Source organism: Polypterus senegalus, chromosome 11, assembly GCF_016835505.1.
Source record: "Polypterus senegalus isolate Bchr_013 chromosome 11, ASM1683550v1, whole genome shotgun sequence".
NCBI lineage: Eukaryota > Metazoa > Chordata > Cladistia > Polypteriformes > Polypteridae > Polypterus > Polypterus senegalus.
Window position 1 is genome coordinate 160,698,723 of NC_053164.1, and position 24,251 is coordinate 160,722,973.

At 37.6% G+C, this 24,251-nt stretch overlaps 1 protein-coding gene across 1 annotated transcript in view; it reads right to left on the reverse strand.

Annotated features, from left to right (window-relative positions):
• The window catches only part of ano2b (anoctamin 2b), a 361,358-nt gene that overhangs the window by 301,199 nt on the left and 35,908 nt on the right, over positions 1–24,251 (reverse strand). The window contains exon 4 of the mRNA XM_039769975.1: positions 232–330. Coding sequence (XP_039625909.1) covers positions 232–330 — 99 coding nt within the window. The remainder of the gene's footprint in view (positions 1–231; positions 331–24,251) is intronic.

Consider the following 24,251-nt stretch of genomic DNA (forward strand, 5'->3'; position numbering starts at 1 on the left):
TTAGTTTAGTTTAAACTATATGTTTGCTAATTCAAAGGTTATGCATAGCCAGGAGTGAAACAAACAACCTGAAAATAAGCTTTCCAGGCTAAGAACTGCATTTAAAAACACAATAGTCCTGCCTTTATAACAGGGATAAGTCAAAAATGAATAAATATTTGGGACTTTAAGGAAACTATCTTGAAACAAACAAACATCAATGTACATTTGAAAAAGAAAATGTGATCATACCTTTTTTGTTGGCACTTTAATTTTCAGGAATTCTGCTTCCCTACTCAGAACATGCCATGGTGCGTGTATTCGGACAAATCCATTTCCGTGATTTTTCATCTAAGTAATAGTGAAAAAAGAATTGTTGAAAAAATGCCATTTGCCTTAGTAAACTATTTACACATGAAAAGCAGCATCTCAAAACAACTCATTGTATTCATTGTCTAAATGCAGCCATGTTCATATATTTCATTCTGATGATTGACTTATTCTAAATATTTAATTTACAGTATTTGTAAGAGCCAATTAAATAGTGCTGACTATGAATGTGTATTTTGGGATTATGAGTAACAAGCATGACAGATTTATTCACCAGAGCATGACTTTGTTCTGCTATCTTTAAGTAGAAAACAACTGAAGGATGATAAGCCGACTTCACTAAAAGGAACATTTAATAACCAATATACTGAGGAATAATACATTTGTATATATTCACTACTTTTTAGAATTTGCTTGCAATTATTAATCTTTGTTTGTGATAAAGATTAAAATATTTTAATGTGCAGTATGTTTATTATGCTCATCACATATTTCACTTTTATCCACAGTATATCCACCAACAGATTTTTTGGGCTTCTATGGATGTTTCATCCATGTTGCATGGCAGTGCCCTTACTATTTCCAAGATGAAGGTTCTGAATATGTCCATCTGGTTTTCCCAGAAAAAGATGAAAACTTGAACAAAACAAAGCTTTTACAATTCAAGGAGCATGAACATCACAGCCAAGGATACAAAATCTTTGCTCAGCATCAAACCCTTGCCAGTGATGAAGGTAATAAACCTGACTACCTCTTCTACAGAAAGTATTTCCTGGACTTCACATTCAGGATTACTATCAATTTTAGCTGAAGAAGGTGAAGAGGAAATATGGTACATAGGGCTATGAGAACAGGTCTTAATCAGGAAGCATGAAAAATTGGATGGGTCATAAACTGAGCAGGGAAAGTCAGTTTATAAGAAAGCCCCTGACTCATCTTAAAATCGTATTCTACCCAATGCAATGTGGACCCAGTTTAACAGAAGAGATCGTCAAGTGGATATCTCTTGTAGAGTGCCATATCTTCAGCCCCACTTTAAAATGTAATACTGCATTGTTTGGCTGAGGCTCCAGTCATCAACATGTGTTCCTGAACCACTTATTCTTAAGATTTAATAAATGTTCTGATAAGCTGGAAATAAATGATGAGGTGGGCACAGCATTAAAAAGCTTAGACTTAAATCCATAAAAACTAGATATACCAGTAGCCATAGTAAAAAGAATATTTCTTGAAAGTTCTGCAAAATGTAACAAGCCATGCCAATTAGAAGCATTTGCTATATAATAGAGGCTTCTCCAGGACATTGTTAAATACATCAGAGAATTATTTATATTTAACTGAGTATACTAGCATCAATTGCACTCAAACATAGCTGACTGAGATAACTAGAGACAAATGTTTTTGATTTCTAAACAAACATGCAAGAATGAACCTGTCTGAAGCATACAAATTATTTTGTAGTTAGCCTAGGAGCAAATTTTTGTTACATGTGCTAACTTTTATTTTGTTTTAAATTTCTTTTTCTGTGTGTGTATCTGTAACAATCACAAAAAAATATTACAATAAAATGAATAATGGAGTTGACTTCAGAAGCAAATTAAGCCATGTCTGCCTTTTCAGTCAACATGTTAATAATTAGTTGCAATTACCTTGCACTCAGGCTGATCAAACATAGACCTAAATTCTTCAAAAAATATTCCAAATTGTAACAAAAAGGAAGGCTGCTATTTATAGGAGCTGAAGCCCACTGAAGAAGTTGCTGAGTTAACAATGAAGTTATATGTGAGATATTATTTCAGTTTGGTTGTACTGTTAGCTTGTAGAAACATAAAATAGCCTATATTGGTTATGAATGGTTAGGAAATACCCTACAGCCAACTGGCTTACCATTAAAGAGCTCTGACTGAGTAATAGGCACTTCTTTAAGTATTGGCTATGGAACAATCTTTACTGCAGGTCACTGCTGAAAAACTGAACTCATTAGCAAGTTTCTGCACGATTACCTTTACTAAACTGCTTTTGCAGTTGCTCAGTCTTTAATAAACAACCCTTTTGATCTTGGGTTCATTCATAGCATGATCCTAGTATTCTGTTGTATACCATTTTGAAACAGTAAAAGAGTGAAGCTGCCAGATGGAACAGTAAAAAAGGCTGCACTGCACCATTTTGTAATAAACAACAGCTGACAGTAATAAATAAACAAGTAGATGGCAAAAGGGAAAGTAGCAAAAGAATTATAAAAAAAAATGTTGCAAAAGTTATTACCAGAGAATCAAAATAAGCAGACATCAAAACCAAAGCAGAAAACAAAAATATGTTTGTCCAGGAGAACACCACAAAATCAAAAAGCCTTGAAAAAAAGTTTAAAGCAAAAGTAATAGTGAAGTAAAGTTTAGGAATTATCCCAATACTAGGAAACAGGCAAAACAGAAGTACATGTTTTATACTGAAAAAATGATAACATCACACACAACCAGATGCAGGTCATGTGATCAGCAGCCTCTTTAGCAATAAGGGAATCTAAAGAAACAAAATGGCAGCATTTACAAAAGTATTCAAAATGGCAGTAACAGTTACAATTATGGCAACATATTTATATGAGATTGTGAAAGAAATTCACTGATATATATATTTTTAACAAGGAAGGTCACTCCCTTTCTCTATTCAATAAGAATAAAAAAGGACAAAACCAAAAAACAGATTTTAATGAAAACATTAGACATGGATTTAAAATCTATGTAAAATCATATGCATGTATATTTGTGTTGCCTGCAACATACCTTTCAAACAAGCTTAAAAAAAAAAGAGGAAAGAATACTGCAACATAGCAATACGGCTATCTTTTCATATGGTGCTTTAACAAAACATGCATTTATAACAGAATTACAGTGTATTAGGTTCACTTGAAAAGGGAAAAACAGATTGGTCTTAACTTCACACTGAAACATTATAAAAATAATTTTCTTCAATATTTTAACATTCAATAGCTGTGTTTACTTCTATCTTTGATAATTCAGGATGTATTCATATTTTCCTTTTATTTATTTAACACCAAGACATTTCTTCTTTTCTGGGTGAATTGCCAAACTGGACTCTGTTAGCTTATATTATTGCTCTATGTAAACATAATTAAGTATGACTAATCCAAGATTCTTTCATTGTAAAGGATATTGTAGATCTTGCAAAGTGACAGTGAAAGTTTTACAACAGAAAATAAATAAAAAGGTAAAAGTATCCCTTAGGGAAAAGAAATGCTATAAGGGAACAAAGTCATTTCTTTATCAGCACTGTGTGTTTGTTGTTTGTATACAGTGAGGGACAGAAGTAGGCAAAAAGTTTCTGCGGAACATGACGTTTGTCAGTACTGGTGATAGGAAGTTCTTAAGTAGAGACACCTATAAAATACTGTGTGATGAACCTAGGCAATACCATTGTCTAAATTTGGATATTTATGTATGAATGTGAAGGGGTTCTAAGTAAAATATTGCAGGGTGACAGACACTTGGGCTTTCAACTGACATTTTGTTTATTGGATCTGTATGTGTATCTCTATGTGTGTTAATCTTAAGGTGTGAGAGCAGACCAAACTAGTATTGCACTTGGTAAGTCCTACAAAACCCACAATAATACACAGACATTGCTTTTCACCTTTGCAATGCTATTCCAACAGTGAAGAATGGTGTTGGCAGCATTATGGTGTGGGGTTGTTTTCCAGAGGTAGGGACTGTGAGACTAGACAGGGATTAGGGAAACCTGAACAAAGCAAATGACATACACTAAGAGCTATTCCAGAGCACTCAAGGTCCTCAAACTGGGCCAAATGACCCTAAGCATGAAGAAAAGACAACATATGAAAGGCTTGGGACAACTCTAGGAATGTCTTTGAGTTGCCAGGCTGTAGTCTGGACTTGGACCCAATCAAACAATTCTAGAGAGACAAGAAATTAGCTGTACTCTAGTGGTCTCTATCCATCCTGACTGAGCTTGAGAGGATCTACAAAGGAGAATGGCAGAAAATGCCCAAATTGAGGGGTGCAAAGCATGTCAAATCAGATTCAAAAAGAATACAGGTTGTAATTGCTGTGAAAGGTGCTTTGACTACGTCCTGAGTAAAGGATCTGAATGCTTTCAAAATCCACTGCATATTTTAAGCTTTCCAGAAATTTTTAAAACCGTAGACTATTATTCTAAAATTATTTCAAAAATGTTTAGTAAGTTGACCTTTTGTTTTTTTCCATATCGTACATTTCTGAATTATTGATGGCTCTAGGTGAAGTTCAATGCTGGTGTATCTATCAGGTGCCCCTCCCTAGGAAGTTGTACATTAGAGACTGAAACAATTGATAAACCCATATATTAGTTTAACACTTACAATGATATACAAGTTAAAGGAGAGCTATACTTGACCAAAGCATGATGCAGCTGGGATTTCCTGCTATTGGCACTTTTCCACTTTTTGACACGGTGTAGGAAAGCATTGCCTTAGGCATGGACAGGCGCAATGTCTTCCATCCATCCGATAAGCTCTGGAGTTCCATGCAATTGTCTGATTTTTATACCTTTTCTTTGGACATACAGCCTCCAAACATGGGCACATTTGGCTTGCTGACAAGCATGATTACTGCAGAGGTTGCTTGACTGGGAAATCTTGAAATAGCTGCCGTCCCTGACAACCTTGGCCAGACATAGCACATCAGCGTTATTTAACACTCACCATGTCTCCCTGTCATATTCACCCTGTGATTTAGATTCTCATTGTAAATAAAATTATGTGTATGAATAACCTTTACAGATCATAGTGGCACACTAGAAACTTTTGTCTACAATTGGGAAATGCACTATGTAAAGGTCATTCCACTGCAAATCACAGCAAAGCCATAAAAACAGCAAAATTTCCTCAACAACAACAAAAAAACAATCATAGGACGATTTACACTTCTATACTTAGCTTGTATTAAAGCATCATTTAACATGCAATTAATGTTAGAGTCTAGCGGGGCAGCCCATCAGAAACTTAACAGCGATTACCACAGCTATTGAGTGAGGTGCTCTTGGTGCTCCGATTGTTATCTTCTTCAAGTATTATCAGACTTGGCAGAAGTTTGGAGGGTGAAAGGTCTCAGTGCATAGCATTTAAAATATTCCAGGGCTGAGTAGGTCAGAAGTTGTGCTGCTTCAATGTGTCTGAGGTTTTCAACTGCCAGTATGTGGCAGCATTTTCGATAATTTTATGATAAATTTGGTTAGTTACAATAATCAACAATTGTTTTAACTAGAACCACTAACCCTTTCACTACAAATCTCCACTCAGATTTCTTCTGGAAATGTGACATGGTTAATATTAGAACATTAGAACAATCTAGATGACAGCAGGCCATTCAGCTCAAGAAAGCTTGCCAGTCCTATCCACTTAATTCTTCTAAAATACCATCAAGTCTAGTTTTGAAAGTCCCTAAGGTCCTACTGTCTACCACACTACTTTGTAACATATTAGATGTGTCTATGGTTCTCTGTGTAAAGAAAAAACTTCCCAAAGTTAGTGCAAATTTTGCCCTTAATAAGATTCCAACTTTGTCCCTGTATTCGTGATGAAGTCATCTTAAAATAACAGTCGATCCATTCTACTAACTCCCTTCATAATTTTAAATACTTCAGTCATGTCTCCTCTTAATCTTCATTTGCTTATAACTGAAAAGGCTCAATTCTTTTACTCTTCTCTCATAATTCTTTCCTGTAGCCCTGGAATCAGCCTAGTTGCTCTTCTTTGAACTTTTTCACTGCTATGTCCTTTTTGTAGCCTGGAGACCATAACCCTCTGCTTCCTGTGTCTGAACCAATTTTGCAACCATCTACAAACACCCTGAACTGCCACTTCTATTAGTTTGATACCCAACCTCTCATGTGGTGTCTTATCAAATGCTTTCTGAAATTCAAGGTAAATATTATCATACTTTGATATGTATTTTTATTATATTATTTTGTTATTCCTCATAGAATTTCAGCATATTAGTAAAACATGACAACCCTCTACTGTACCCATGCTGACTGTTTAGTAAAACTCCTGTTCTTGCCATGTTTATATGTATACTAGCAAAATTCCTGCGCTTCGCAGTGGAGAAGTAGTGTGTTAAAGAAGTAATGAAAAAGAAAAGGAAACATTTTGAAAATAACGTAACATGATTCTCAATGTAATGGATTGTGCAGGCCTCTCTGCCTGGCAACAAATGATGGCTGAAATGTGATTGGTTAAATGCTTTAATACGAAAATACATGCCTGGAAGCAGCACAACCATCAGAAAAGCTATGAAAGGAAGCGGACAGACTATTTGGAATTATTTAATAAGTATTCATGGACAAAATATAATTAACATCAGTTTGTGATTCAGATATTTTTACTTATGAATATGCTAAGCACAGTCCTTGAACCGCGAATATTTACCTTATATGGGCAGGCACTCAATTACGTCGGAGGCGTGATGATTCGAGACACAACTCCGCCTCCCATGGCCATCGAGCTGCAGTCTATTACAGTATATGGACGAAAATAGGTTCCAGTTACGCGTAGAATTTCGAAACGAAACCTGTCCAACTTTTGTAAGTAAGTTGTAAGGAATGAGCCTACCAAATTTCAGCCTTCTACCTACATGGTAAGTTGGATAATTAGTGATGAGTCAGTGAGTGAGTGAGTGAGTCAGTCAGTCAGTGAGGGCTTTGCCTTTTATTAGTATATATATATTGTGAGACTTGCCCGGACACCACCAGTCGGAGACCACATCTTTATAAAAGTCACACGTTTATTATTCATTAAATAAACACAGTCTAAAACATCACACAATGCATAAAGCAATAACCACCCAATAATCCTTCTTTCTCTCAGTCCTTGGCCGCCAATCTCCTCCTGGGAGCTTCGTCCTGCTCCCTCTCCCGACTCTAGCTCCCCGATTGCTGGAAGGTGGCACGTTTTATTCCCGCCCGGATGTGCTCCTGGTGGCTGATGATGTCCATCCGGCAGCACTTCCTGGTGTGGTGGAAGTGCTGCTCTTTACACCAGAAGCACTCCGGGCGTCCCTGGAAGGTTTTTCGGACATCTTGCAGAGTGTGGCGGAAGTAACTATTTCCAGGTCCCACAAGGTTTAAGGTGCCCTCTGCCGGTAGTCACAGGTCCCAACGAGTTATAATCTTTTCTCTCTTCTCCCGTGGTCCTTTCCTTTTCCAGGGCGGTTGCCCCCTTGTGGCCCGGAAGCTATTCTTGCCCCCTTCCAGTCCTTTTAGGCATCCTGTCCGGGTAAGAACCCCAGCCGTCTGTGACACTGCCCCATCGCCAGCGAAGAACAGTCCTTCGTAACGGCCATTCCCGCGAGTGTACACTTTAGCCGAAGCGGGCATAACTTGTCGTCTCCCAGGTCCTGGTCCTATAAAAATAAAAATAGACACGGGTCGGAGTCGTTGCCTTTAAGCCACTGTCTGGCGTTTTTATTTCTGACAGAGGGCCAACACTCCCCCCTTTGACCAGCACCCTGGTCGGCGAAACCTCGGCACCCGCTCCACTGTGATCCACTCCCCTTCATCAGGGTACATACTGGGTTCGCCCTTGCTGACTTTGGAGCTTCCCTCTGCACGCGCAGAGGATGACGTATCACGCTCCGCAATCTCACGGGCTCACGTCTCCCTTTGTAGGAAGAACCGGCTTTCCCCCATCGATTCTTCCTATTTCTCTAGGGCCTTCTGACAGCTTGGGTCTTCCTATGGGAAAGGAAAAAATCCCTTGCCATCTGCGCCCCTGCAGAATGACGCGAGACTGATACTGGCTCCGGCGGTAGAGCACTAGGACCCATGGCACTTGTCAACCGGCGTCTTGGCTCCATCCCTTCCAAGCGATCAGCACCTCGCTTCGTTTCTGCTGTTGGAGATGCAGATACTAAGTCCCCGGAACCACATGATCCTGGAACGGGTTTGCTCACGCCTCCCTTTTCTTTTATGGTATCTGTTTTACTCACCTCTACCGCCACAATCCTCCAGCCAAAGATTCCAGCGTCACACCTCACTTCCTCATGACGTAAGGTCTGACGTGGCACGACCACCTTCCCCTCCAGCTTTTCTATACAGACTCGAAGGTCGTTTTCTACCTGCTTGACCATTTCCATTAATCGAAGCATTCTCCTCGACTGGTATTGGTCTGCAGGTATAAATACAGCATCAGCCAGTGGAGGACTTAACTTTAAATCGGTCCTACTCACCGGCTGTGCACTCTGGAGCTTTCTTCCGGGTTCCACCGGAACCCTCCCCTTGCTCGGGATGGACGTTCGCCTGCCCCGTCTTCAACCAATCATCAATGGGAACACGACACACATCGTCCAATCCCTCGCCTGTCATGGGGCGGAACTTCCGTTCTTCGGCCATCTTGCCTCTCCCGAGGGAACTGCAACTCTCACTGCCGTCCCTCTGCCTCGGCTGCTGGAGATGTGGCGGATCCTCCCTATCCTCTAGTGATGGCGTCCTGGCTTCGCAGACCAGATATGCACACCCCAACCAGTGACGCGATTCCAGGCAATCTCCTCTGGACCCGTCAGTAGGTGTGCCTACTGCAGTCCCTCTGGCGATGACAAACGCAGGGGAATCCCCTTCTCCTTTGCCTTGGCTGGCATTCCTCAGCCCCCTCGGGTGTAAGACAGCACTCTGGAGATTCTCCAATGGCCACAGGGTGATTCGCGGAATATCCGCGGTGCGTGTGCGGACCGCATCCCTGCAGGATGTGTGTGAGGTCGACTGGGGTACTGGGCAGCTCAGAAAAAGTTTATTTGAAGGGTTCCCCATCTTGGAACTGACAGGAAGTCCCTGTTCGGGCACCATTGTGAGACTTGCCTGGACACCACCAGTCGGAGACCACATCTTTATAAAAGTCACACTTTTATTATTCATTAAATAAACACAGTCCAAAACACCACACAATGCATAAAGCAATAATCACCCAATAATCCTTCTTTCTCTCAGTCCTTGGCCGCCAATCTCCTCCTGGGAGCTTCGTCCTGCTCCCTCTCCGACTCTAGCTCCCCAATTGCTGGAAGGTGGCACCTTTTATTCCTGCCCGGATGTGCTCCAGGTGGCTGATGACGTCCATCCGGCAGCACTTCCTGGTGTGGCGGAAGTGCTGCCCTTTGCACCGGTAGCACTCCGGGCGTCCCTGGAAGGTTCCTCCGGCATGTTGCAGAGTGTGGCAGAAGTAACTATTTCCAGGTCCCACGAGGTTTAAGGTGCCCTCTGCCGGTTGCCAAGGGGTCCCAAATAGTTATTATCTTTTCTCTCTTCTCCCGTGGTCCTTTCCTATTTCAGGGCGGTTGCCCCCTCATGGCCTGGAAGCTATTCTTGCCCCCTTCCAGTCCTTTTAGGTATCCCGGCCGGGTAAGAACCCCAGCCGTCTGTGACAATATATATATATATATATATATATATATATATATATATATATATATATATATATATATATATATATATATATATATATATATATATAAAACAGAAATAAAATCAGTTGTCAAAGCCACAAATGCTAACCAACAAAATCAAGTGTTAATTTTGAGCACAGTGTCTAAACCAGGAAAGAAAAAGTAAGCCATATGCTTTTGTTTATCCAAACACGGATGAGTTGGGACTGTGCAAAATCATCTTTACACAGTCGCACTGATGACATCACTGACACACAGTCTGGGTGCATCATGGGATGCATTACTATAGTAGTGGGAGTGAAACCATCAAAATAGCAGAGACCATTGCAGGAACAAAATGTTAAGAGTCAAAATAAATGTAAAAAAATAAAAAGCTTCAAACACAGCTGCCATACAAAAAATGAATGTCAAAAATGGGTTTTCTAGGTAAGGTATGCCCAAAATGATGTATGAATTATTTTTTAGGCTAAATGATAATCCAAGAAAAAATTAATACAACATGAAAAAGAATGTGAGCGATTTTTTTCAAATCATTGCATATTTTAAAGTTTTTGCTGGCTTTCAGTATCTTTTGGCTCCTTACTGATAATATTAGTTCATGGCAAGTCTGCTATAAATTTGAGTGGTATACATTTTTCCATGATTATTTTATCCACACACTTACCCAATCTAATAACAAGCACTTCAGACATTAAACAAAATTAAAAGAAGACAAGCAGTAGAAAACCCAAGACTTAGAAAACAGTAAAGAATTCAAAGCATGAAAAGCATCAGTGAAATTGTTTTTTCTATGTATTGCTGAGTGATCACATTACATATATTTTCACAAGAGAAATGTACAGATAATCAGAGTATTCCCTGTGGATCTCCAAGTAAAAAAACAAAAACATAAATTAGATTGCCTAGGAGAGATTTTTTTAGAAGAAATCCTTATCAGCTACAATGGAAGTCTACAGCTGGCTGTCTACTGGAAGGTATGCAACCAAGTTGGTAACTGACTTTTCTATACTTGAGGGAGACTTTAAAAGCACTCGTTTATTGGAATATTGGCTTAGGAAAGGAAGTAATGGGAGATTGTTATTGAAAACAGCATCTGGCAACATCTGTGGGAACAGACTGAATGCAAAATAGCTTGGGATTCTCTAGAGTGTTCATACATACAGCAAATGATGAGCACTACAAATTTCCTTCTGTAGTTGATCAACAATGCACATGAAAATAATTTAACTCATTCATATTATACTCAGGAATCATTTTTTTCTAAACTGATATTGGGAATAATTTATGTAACTCACTGTCAGGTGAAAGTAGCACCTTAGAAAAGTTCAAATTGTAGCATTATGATAAACATGGGACATAGGAAATGGGACAAGGGATTGATTATTTGTGCTTAGCTGAATGCCCTGTTTAAGTCTAAAATATTGGAAAATACATTTCTCATTTTAATAGATTGTTAAACTTGTAATAGCTGCAGTTAAATTAAGAAATAATTGTGAACCTCAAACCCAAACAGCTTTTTTTTTTTAAGATCTATAGTACATTGTGATGAAGGCAATGGTGCCTACTAAATCACTATATTATCCTATATACTAGCATACATTGAAGCCTCCAGTCCTCCCAAGATCAAGGATCCAACCCCAATAGTTCATAAGTATCAGCAGGTAGCTGTGCCGCAATTGCCTGATGCGCAGCGGATGCAGGACATGTCATTTTTCCTTTTCTATCACATACTTGGCTTCTTTCTCACACTCAGCAGATGTCAATGTTCTTCTTTTTTCTCCTTTCTTTTTTTTCACCTTCTCTATCAGTTTTTTTATAAGAAAGACACGAACAACAAAAACGTTGCAGGGGATGCAGTAGCCACATTTTTTTGCTTCACTAGGATATATCACATCATAAGCTTTAGATCATGGTTCTAGTCCCCGGTGATTTGTGAGTAATCATATGACAAATGGATACAACCCTTAGCCATTTGATACTTTGTTTGATGGCTTCTCTCTATTTTATGGTTTAATGTAAAATAATCAGTGCAATATTTGGTGAATCAAAACAGATAGTAAACTATAAACACTATATTGAATTTACTAACATGTAGAGCTGCAGTTACTGAAGCATGTGAGTGAGTGGTTTCAGTAGAACATAGCATGAGATGTCCACTGAAATAAGCCAGGAGTGTACCATAAGGTTGAACATAATCATTTGTGTTATTTTATGACTATCTTCTTTAACTTCATATTAGGTTTAGGAATAAAAAATGCTTGTCTCTGAAGTACTTGATGATTTTTCCCTGTTCCGTTTATACTTTTACATCTACATTTCTTTTATTTTTCTTTTTGTTTTAATAAAAACAATGGTTATTGCTTTTTAAATGGGATGTCCTAGAGAGAAGCATGTACCTGTAAAGAGTATACAAGGCTGTGGGTTTGGACAAAGCTTTGTTCTGTTTATGTTTTCACCTGTAATGCTATGCAAAGTTTTATATGCAAGTGAGACTTACAAAGAGTGCATTTGTGTACATTTTATTTCCTTGAAGCATTGTATAATTCATATTGTGACTCACTATCTATTTTTGGAAACTGTCATGTACAGTGAAGCACATTGTATTCCATACTTGATGGAACTGGCCAGGTGCACATCTTTTCTAACTAACAGAATTGCCACTGTACCCTGACTGATTGGGTCCAAGCTACAACCATAATAAGAGAAAGAAAAAAAATTGCTTAGTCTTCTTACTTTAATAGAGACATAAATTAATCATCCCTCTGCAACTAAGTGTGGATTTCATGTAGTATAAGATTTCAATCAACCCTCATTGTTTCATTGTGTGGATGGATGAATGAACATTTTTCCTTTAAATAATACATTTGTGTATTACACCTGTTAATACTGTTCTATGAAAGAAAGAGGTACAAAGGAAGTCAGTCAGAAGATGTTAAAATAAATCAACACAAATGCTTAACAAAGGTGTTTTGCTTTATCCAGTTGTAAAGAGTTGTGAATGGTTTAAGGCTAATTGTATTTAAGAATTCATAAGCATAAAATTATTAAAAGAGGTGTTTAATGAAGAGTTAAAATCTTGAACTTCACCAACACACACATAACAGCAACAGCAACAGCAACATGTTCTAACATCCTAGTCATGTGACTCTGCTGTCGTTTTGAGAAGATATTTGAACAATAGAAACAATCACAAATTAATTTTAAATAAGAGTTTTTGAAATCCCAAAAGTTTGTGTAAAGAGCGCAATTCAAGATATCTTAATGATGAAAATTTTGCCTTCACAACACATTACTTTAAAGAAAAGCATACCAAATTTCAGCTAACTTAGCCCATTGAAAGCTGAGTTTTTTATATGGAAAGGCAGACAGACAGAATAGCATCAAAAGGTCCCAGTGCATTTTTATTGTACTCCTAAATAATCAGTATAATATAATCAGTATAATGTGGTGATTTTGAAATCTTTCTTCTTGGATATAAAGCTTTAAATGGCACATGTAATACATACGTACTTATGTGAATGTATCAATACACATGTAAACAGTTTGAGCTGCTCTGTACGTTCGTGGCTGCCTTAATAAAGTGCTCTGGAGGTGAATGGCTTAAGTCGGCATGCAGTCTTACCAATCAGAGGTGTTAGCCTGAGTCTCTGGCCAGGAAAAAGCACAATTGAGTAAAAGAACAGTTTGGCAAAAAAAAGACATCTTGTAAGCTTAAAAGAGGGTCTTGTGACTTATATGCAGCTAGAAAAAAAGTCTAAGTGACAAAGGCTAGCAAAGAAGATGGTGCTTGGTTTGCTTCTCCTTTGGACTAGATACAGAGTGATTTGTTGCATACGTAAATACTTATTAAAAATATACTGTTTTTTTTTTGTAAAAAGTGGACATATTCATGTTATTGGTATGTTATAATCCTGGTTAGCTAGCCTAACCAATCAATCCACTGCCACCCCATATCAGTGTCCTGCTATTGACTATAATGTTTTAGTCCACTACAGAGTAACTTCATTAGTGTGGTCAGAAGGTGCTAGGAGTGAACCAGTGATCTAGATAAACGAGAAAGGCCCCAGGTTTTCAATCTGTGTAGCTTATCATTGTGTCAACTCATGGGAGAAGATAATTGAAATAGTTGTTGCTAAACCAGCTTTGCAGAAATCTGTGATCTCCTGAGCAAAGTAAATGTTAAATTGGAGATTTCATAAATACTGAAAGGTTTCAGAAGAACATTTCGGAGGAAAAATTCTTCAACTTGATTGTTTGGTTTATCTTGTGACATAATGTTCAAACACATTTTTAAAGTAAATACTAAGAATTTGTTAGTTTATTTTCTCTTATTAATTAGATACAGCAGATACTTGATTATTTGTTAATAGTGAGAAGTTGAATGTCTGAATAAGAAGTTGGGGTGTCTCATCTCCACTGTTGGTCTTGGTAAAATGAGAAAGAAGCTCTCAAGTTCAAAATAAACATCTTGTTCAAGATCATACTTGCCAACATGCTAATGTGGTTAGTGCGTGAAGCCTATATAGACATACTTATCCCTAAAGAGACTCAAGTAACCAGATTGAAAGGGCTAGTAAGGGCACATTTCTCCCAAAAAGCCGGGTGTGTTGTCCCTGCTACACATACAAAACATAGACAGGTGCCATCTTGTCCAAACAAAAAAAATCTTGGACAAGCAAAAAATAATAATATGGGGAAATTAGGTCTAATTTATAAAGTGTGATTGGTAGAGGTTCCAGAGAGAGTGGAAAATAAAGGGGACAGTGCTGTCTGGTCCTCTGTAAGGCAAAGGAATAAATGGTCTAAATCATATTACTAAATGTCCATATCTAATTAGAGAAGGACAGCTGGACATGATCAAGACTGAGCTGCATTAATAACATGAATAAAGAGACAGATATCCGTTGTGTGATGGCAATGAGTCTGGTCAGGATGAATTAATTTATGGATAATTGATTCCAGGCTCTGAGGTTGCAGCTTGGTTTCAGAATTATTCAAAGAAACTGGAAGATAATTTAAACATTCAAAAGTTTCATTTCCTCCTTGTTTTAAGAGGACCTTGTGAATAATATTTCTGTGAAAAAGATAGTTGTGCCTTGACTCCCCAAAAAATCTGAAATATGAATGAAATAAGACCTCATTTTTACTACAGCTACGCTTTGTTTCCTACAGACTAAAAAGGCAGAGCTAGACTGATTTTAGTGAGAAACCATGACAGGGGAGGAAAAAAAAATAGGACATGAAAGATGCAAAACAAAGGCCCAAGGGTAAAAGTTGTAAGTGGGGAAGGGACAGGCCACTGGAAGCCCTGGCTAAGGTGATAACTGAATGTTTAACCCTTGAACGAAGTGCATTCCATAAAAAAGGTAAAAGTTGTGAGCAAATATTGATTGGGAAGGGAGAGAGAGAGAAAATAGAGGAGGCAAAGGAAGCATTATGCTCACATAACTCAATTGTGATATAATACTCTTAATTAGTAATAATATAGTATATTTTAATTATAGGCAGATAAGACAAAAAGAAAGAGCAAGATTATTTCAAGAAATAAGTGAATGTTTAATTTCTTAAAAAACACCATAAAAAATGTAATATTGTGGTATCTTTTAAGATGAGTGTTATAGTGATGATGAGATATAAACATTTTTAAAAAATCATCTTACAACATGGATAAGAGGGAGAATAGATAATGATCCAATAGAGAAATGTAAGGCAAGGGGAGCTCATTCACTTTAGTTAATTTCTTATCCAGAGAGTTCATCATATGTATAAAATATTTTTTTAAATAAGTAGGAAGTCCTCTGGGCCATTTCCAAGAAATAGAAGAATATCATTGGCATAAAGGGAGATTTTGTGAGGTGTGTTATTCATAGTTATGGGAGAAAACAGCTGTGTATCATGTAAGAGTGCCACAAATGGCTCAGTCTAAATAATGATGAGCACAGGAGATGGGTCAATAATTAATATTTAGTGCAGGTACAATGGATTTGAAATTCAGGTGTCTTCAAAAGTCAGTTTTTGAGTTCTGCCCTAATCTGAGAAATATGAGATTCATATTGGGATTTAGATATTAAGGGGTGGGCTCTCTCAAGTTTTTTAAACGATAATGACATTTCAGATCAGCTACTGCTTTACAAGCCTCAGAGGAGTGATCAAAAAACAAAAGCAATTGAATAATAAATATGAATAAATAATACATTTAAATGAAGTCTGTAATAGCCATCAATAAAAATACAGGATCATTTACCAAGTTTACATTTGTCTTAATGCATTTTCTTAGTTTCATTGAGAGCTGTTCAATAAATTTAGTGCTTTGTAGTAAGGAAATGTTAAATCACCACCATGTAGGCCTTAACACTAGAATTACCAAAGCTTACGAGAAAACTTGTAATTCCAGCCCACCTTAAATCAGCTTGCACCTCTCCATTCAGCGTCTTTTGTGTTGTAAATGTGTCAATAATCCCAAGCAGCCTGCTATGATGATGTTTGTACTTCAGGCTTCACACATTATACCATTCATGTCTACATTTTGTCAGTTATTAATAAAACATGAAAAACGTTTCTGTTTTAAGGATGTGTTTACATAGATTGCTGTAGACACGGAACACACATGAAATGCATGTGTTCCAAATAACGATATAGTATTTATAAAAGATGTCATTTTGCTTGACTTCTCACTCTATACAACACTAAGCAACTGACATGCAGGTAAACAGACTTGAGCTGAGAAAACTGTGCAGAGGTGGGTGGATGTGATAGCACGCTGCTTGTTGCTTGCTGCTTATCGACACATTTGCAGTACAAAAGATGCTGATGGAGAGGAGCGAATCGATTTATGGTGTAACGGGTCTACAAGTTTTTTCGTAGGTAATTCTAGTGTTAAGTATAAAAGTAGAAGGTGAAGATTTAATACAAAAAAATTGTAGACAAGTGGAGAGTAAGGATGTGTTAAGAAAGTTAGTGTTCTAACTTTTAAGTAACAATTCTAGAGGAAGACTTGTGACATGAGAAAAGAAAATTCTTTGGCAGATGTTTTAATGCACTGAAACAAATCAACCAATGACAAATTAGAAACAAAACTGGCAGAGAGTAAGAGCCAGATGGAATACACTGAATGATCTGAAGGGGAGATTATCAAAAAGTGAGTCAATGAAAGAATTTGCATCAAAACCAATAATAAACTCAAAACGAACAAATGACAGAATATTTTAATGATGTCAGAAAATAAGGTACTTCTTATATGGCATGCGAATTTCCTGGTACCCAACTCAATTAAAGAGAGTCTTCTGTCATCATCATTCCCAGAGGCAAGAATCTTAAGTTGCAATGATGGCCTATATAAAATCATAATGCCAATTTTATGGGTGTATGGAGAAGACAAGGAAGCAAGAAGATCACACTTGGATGCAGCAAACTGTGCATCTTTAGATAAGAGATACATTTCTTGACAAAACTGTTGTAATTATGTCACTGTATAAGATCTTTAACACTCAACCTCTTCTGAGGGGCAAATACTAATTTAATATTTCACAACAGAATATTAAGATTTCATACAAAGGAAAAAGCTACAAGAAAGAACAGAACTTAATAAGCAAAATTGTAACAGTGCAAGGATGCAGAGTAACATAAATTCAGCAAGCAGAAAGCTAACAATCTCCAAATACCCACCAAATATAACCCAATAGAATCCCAATAAAACAATTACAAGGTGAAGAAACCCATTTCAGTGAAACTGCTGTGACACACTAGAATACAATAACATTCACATTATAAAAAACTCTTTACCAAGTTATTTAAGTAAATAAGAGCCCAAAAGAAAGACGTAACATTACGAGACCATTAATATTCAGAACTCAACTGTGGAAGCACTGTTAACAAAAAACAATCAAGACTACATGAAACAGTCAAAAAAAAAGTCAAGAACCAGTGAAAAGGAAGGTATACACTCACCTAAAGGATTATTAGGAACACCATACTAATACGGTGTTTGACCCCTTTTCGCCTTCAGAACTGCTTTAATTCTACGTGGCATTGATTCAACAAGGTGCTGAAAGCATTCTTTAGAAATGTTGGCCCATATTGATAGGATAGCATCTTGCAGTTGATGGAGATTTGTGGGATGCACATCCAGGGCACGAAGCTCCCGTTCCACCACATCCCAAAGATGCTCTATTGGGTTGAGATCTGGTGACTGTGGGGGCCATTTTAGTACAGTGAACTCATTGTCATGTTCAAGAAACCAATTTGAAATGATTCAAACTTTGTGACATGGTGCATTATCCTGCTGGAAGTAGCCATTAGAGGATGGGTACATGGTGGTCATGAAGGGATGGACATGGTCAGAAACAATAGCCCATGGCATTTAAACGATGCCCAATTGGCACTAAGGGGCCTAAAGTGTGCCAAGAAAACATCCCCCACACCATTACACCACCACCACCAGCCTGCACAGTGGTAACAAGGCATGATGGATCCATGTTCTCATTCTGTTTACGCCAAATTCTGACTCTACCATTTGAACGTCTCAACAGAAATCGAGACTCATCAGACCAGGCAACATTTTTCCAGTCTTCAACTGTCCAATTTTGGTGAGCTTGTGCAAATTGTAGCCTCTTTTTCCTATTTGTAGTGGAGATTAGTGGTACCCGGTGGGGTCTTCTGCTGTTGTAGGCCATCCGCCTCAAGGTTGTGCGCGTTGTGGCTTCACAAATGCTTTGCTGTATACCTCTTTTGTAACGAGTGGTTATTTCAGTCAAAGTTGCTCTTCTATCAGCTTGAATCAGTCGGCCCATTCTCCTCTGACCTCTAGCATCAACAAGGCATTTTCACCCACAGGACTGCCGCATATTGGATGTTTTTCCCTTTTCACATCATTGTTTGTAAACCCTAGAAATGGTTGTGCGTGAAAATCCCAGTAACTGAGCAGATTGTGAAATACTCAGACCGGCCCGTCTGGCACCAACAACCATGCCACGCTCAAAATTGCTTAAATCACCTTTCTTTCCCATTCTGACATTCGGTTTGGAGTTCAGGAGATTGTCTTGACCAGGACCACACCCCTAAATGCATTGAAGCAACTGCCATGTGATTGGTTGATTAGATAATTGCATTAATGAGAAATTGAACAGGTGTTCCTAATAATCCTTTAGATGAGTGTATATTGCCTGCATAGCCAGTTTGGAATCGAGAAGAGTAGCTGCTAGTCTGTGTGTGTTAAGAATACTTTGGCAGGATTAAAGAAAAAAACGTTTGAATGCCGGAATCCCTGAATTTCTTCAGGACTGAGGACATCACCTTATGAGCCTTCCCTGAGTACTACATATAATTTGTTGCTCTGGGTGTTTCTGTAAGTATTGCTGTATTTTTGTGGTTTAGTTTTCTGGTATTTTGTTTATTGTTTGCTTTGTTTCAAGCAAAACAAAGCTTGTATGTTTTGTGGCAAAAGTAAAAGCAAAGCAAAATATGTTCTGGAGTACTTTTTTGAGGATTGCCTTATAGCCGATTCCTTTTTTGCTTCTTTTGTTCTGTTGAGCTTTGCTTTCTATTTTTCCATGAATCTTTAATATATAAAGACTCTTTGTTTGCCTTGGTGATACAAGCCAGGGATGTATGGTTATCCTTCCTCTTGTGTCACTTTCATTTCATTTTGGGACTGTTATAGTTGCTTTTGCCAGCTCCCTATTTCGGGACTGTTACAACTGTAATTAGCAAAAAGCCTTAGGGACCTGGCTGAAGTCAAGGTTGCTTCTGCTGGGAAGACCAGGTAAGATATGGCCTGCAACCTAATTGTTTTTGGAGGCCTCACCTTATATTTCCTTTGGGAAACTACATTCGTGACACTTTCTTGCTGTTTTTTAAAATGCATAATTCTAAAATAAACTCACTAACAAATATGCCGCATGTTACGACAATAATTGACACCATTTAGTATTGGGGTATTGTTTCATTTTTAAGTGAGGACATTTTTGTAACTATGGCACCAGCAAGGAATTACTCAGGGTAACACCCTGAGAAAGGCTGATCGCTAACCCAGGACCAGAGAGAAGAGAATATTTATCTGTCTTTGCTAACGGAAATATCCTATTGCTAAGCAAGAAGGCCTTTTGACTTCTCCTAAAGCGAGGAGGCTATCATATTATACATGACTGGCTCTCTCTCTTAGCTTTGCTGAATGATCGTAATACAGCACTAACAGAAGCACCTGGGACAAAAACACACAGTCAAAACTGTACAGAGACAGATGCACTCAATACATTTAAAAAATTTAAGGTAAGGTAACCCCCTTGGTAATACATTCTCCATTTCAAATATAGCACATATATAAATTGAGACATCTACTAAAAGATAAGTCTTTAAGGCCTTAAATTATTTTTTATATCAGTAACCTTATTTTTAATACACCATCAAGGCTGACTCAAGGGTACTTTAGGCAGTGTTTGATGCAAGCAGCAATGGTTCATAAATTATATTAAAGAGGGAGTCTCCATTGGAGATCGGTGCATTAGCAACTGCATGTGAAATCAACAACAGTGGTGGAGTGGAGGTATCCCCTTGGCAACTGCCATGCTTGCAGTCACATGTGAAATTGACGAGTTCCCCCATCGAGACTGCAACACTTGCAACCACATGTGAAACTGATGATAGGGTGGGTGTTAATGTACCATACACGCAAAGGGCTTCCTAACCACTCACTTTTTACACTATTTTTGATTCCTTCACAATCTGCACACCAATAGGCTGCCTCTAACACCTCCTCTTTTTGGATTACCCCACATAACTGACTGTACCAAACAATGCAGGTCAAACATTATACCATAAATATAATGTGATTTTACCACTAAAAATATAGTTTAATTTACTAGAAAGATATTTTTTATAAAAATATTGAAAATTACATCAAACTGAAACAAGTGAAAATAAAAAGTGTCAAAACAGCATAAATAAAATAAGGAAATACACCATACACTAAAGGAGAGAAAGTGCAAACCTATGTAAATAAAAGGATACTGTGCAATTCATTATGTCACATTATATGAAATTTGTCACAAAGAGTCTGGTAGAACCTGTTAATATGTTGAAATTAGCTGTTGCAGGATGTGATTAAACCAGAAATATCTCCATTTGATGTGCTTGGATGAGCTAATAAAATTTTAATGGACAAACAAATTAACTAAATTCATACAATTTTCTCCACTGTAACTGTATAAGAACTGTATAAAATTACTAGCCGCGTTATTAGGAAGACAATTTTGAGTGCAGACTGATAAATATAAATTGTGAATACCTCTAAGAAAGGACAAGACAATACCTTGTATGTGAGCACATTTGCCACTTTTGTTCTTTGTTCTGTAGTCGAGCCAATGTGAAGAACAATAATATTATAGAAACATATTGACAAACCATGGTCCTGTAAGATACTAGATTAAAATAAAATGTGTTGAGGTGTATATAGGACATAACATTTCCAAGCCATTTGAACCAAGTCATGGTCATCAAGGAGACATACCATGTCCAGACAGCATTATTTGCAAGCCAGAAAACAACCCTGGGTAGGGTACCTGTCTCAGTGTGGTCCTCCTGTAGATACACCCACCCAAGGCTCATTTTTAAAGAAACAGTTGTAAGTTGTAAATAGTTGGAGTTGTAAGAAAACTCTCAAAGTAATCAGGACGACAAGCAAACTTTACACTGACAATAACCAAGCATGGAACAGTCTAAATATGACATCAATGTAAGCAAACAGTGATTAAAATTATTAAAATATGGAAACACTGACATTTTGTTAAAGGTTCTAAATCAGGTGAACAACAGTTTGTTGTGATTACTTCTGTACATTATATACACCATAAAGTGTAGACAACAATAGTTTTACACACATCTGCAACTTTGCTGTTTGGAGAAGCTATTTGGTTCTAGAAAAGAATACGTTATTCTGTGAAGCCAGCTTTCTATAAATATAAAGGCATAGCTAACATTTTCTCCTAAATGTGATGAAAGATTCAAGTTGAGTTTATAACATTTTATGTTCTAGAGCTTACTTGTAAAGGAGGAAAAAACTGGGCTGCGTCATTCTGTCCATTAGCTTATCTTGTTGTCCTGCACAATTTACTTACAAATTACAACATTAATTATAAATGAATTTACTTAAAAATTTAATTAACATTAACAATAAAGAATGTTGTGTTGATATTGAGAACCAATACAACTGTTGTCTATGAGTCTGAAGTAAATTACCTAATAAGCAATGCAATAATCCACCACTGAAACATGCTCCTCTCAAAAAATTTTTTTTCTCTTTTTACAGATTTCATCATCAGTCTCCTCCAAACTACAGCTCTAAAAATTAGAGCATGGATAGAGAATAACTGCTCTGAATCCAACTCCAGATTAAAACATTTAAATAAAAGGCAACTTAAAACTTTAATTATAGCAAAAGTGAATGTTAATTTGTGGAGCACAAATTATTCTCACATTAACAGGAATTATATTAAGATTATAGGAAATAATCTCAAATGGGATGCACACAAACACACACACAATCACATAAGTGCAATTTATTGTCGACAATCAACCCAACATACATAGGAATCTGGAGGTAAAGAAGAATACCTGGAAAAAACACTAGTTGTATACAGCTACGGAGAGAACGTCACATATACACAATGCCCATACCCATCCCAAAACAACCTGGAACAAGTTACCAGTCCCATCAACTACACTACAGTTAATTAAAGTATTGGAGCAAGAATAATAAATACAAATAAGCAGTGCATTTCTGTCTCCATTTATTAGGCTCCTGAACATACCAGTAGTAGAGTACTAAATGTAGAAAAAATGATATCTTTCTGAAATGTATGTAAAGGGGGCATGGTTGGAGGTAAAATCTTTGCCATTAGAGATCATTACATACAGTAGTTATTATATATGATTATATGCAAACAACAAAAACTATTAGAAGCATTTAACCATACCAAAACAATCAAGGCAGAAGACTTCTTAAAATTATTAGGGGAACATATAATTATTATTTATAACTTTAACAAACTAAAAGATTGATGCTGTTCTACAGACAAAAGAAACAGGTTTTCAGTCAAAACGTTTACTAATGAAGCAAGTAACATCTTCACCAAATATTTTAATAACAAATAAGACCAATTAAATTTAAAATATAAATGTCAATTTAAAGTAAATTGTAGCACTGTTTGATTAGCCACTCAAACTTTTTTTTTTCCTCATGCACTGGTGGAAACAAACTTAAGAACACAATAACTATTTTGACAAGTAAAAGCTATTCAAGCAAATCCTCATTTACTAAACTTTTGCAAAATACCATGAATTAAAATTTGGAAGGTCCCAGACTACTATTTGCTACACTACCATATTCCATATTCTATATCTGTGACCTGCTGTATGAAGAAAAGTTCTGTAATATTTTTTGCAAAATGTACTCTTAACTAGGATCTGTGTATTCCCCACCATGTTCTTTTTGAAGTAAAGGCTAGAATCCATCCTGTTAATTCCATCCATCCATTATCCAACCTGCTATATCCTAATTACAGGGTCACAGGGGTCTGCTGGAGCCAATCCCAGCCAACACAGGGCAGAAGGCAGGAAACAAAGCCCGGGCAGGGCACCAGCCCACCGCAGGGCACACACACACACCAAGCACATACTAGGGACAATTTAGAATTGTCAATGCACCTAACCTGCATGTCTTTGGAATGTGGGAGCAAACCAGAGTACCTGGAGGAAGCCCACAAAGACATGGGGAGAACATGCAAACTCCACGCAGGGAGGACCTGGGAAGCGAAGCCGGGTCTCCTAACTGCGAGGCAGCAGAATTTGTGTAAATGAAAAATCCTGAATTATTTTTATATTCAGTAATTCATGTGGTGATGACATGCAATTGCTTGATGTTTTAGTACTAGGGGGCTCTGCACCCTGCTCACTTCGCTTGCCCATCCCCGGGTTTGGTTTACCAGATATACAATTTAAAGAGATTGTTATTTTCATGGGAATTGATACATATGCATTATTTTCACTTTTACTTTAAAACAATACTTGTCCTTTATTTCCAGCCCCAGACGTGGTTAAATCTCTTTGTTGCAGGACGTATAACGCTGCTCACATTTTTTATGGGGTGCGGCTAAACGAACACTAAGGAGATGCCGTCGGATCATCTGCTGTCATTCTGCTGCTGGCGAGCTGCCTGTTCTGCTTGTCTCGCTGCCCGACCATTTCAAAGCCTGTACAAGCAGCTGTCCTTTTACCACTTCATGTATCTGCCACTCGTGTTTTCCGGTGGGGGGGTTATGGTTGGGGGGTTAGGGTGGCTAAACGCATGTTAAGGAGATGGCGTCGGATCATCTGCAGTTTTTCTGCAGCTGTTGCTGTCACGCTTCCCATCGATCATTTTAAAGCCTGTACAGCATCTGTCCTTTTGCCACTTCACATCTGTTAAGATAAATAAGGTAATTCTTGATTCATATCAATTTTACACAC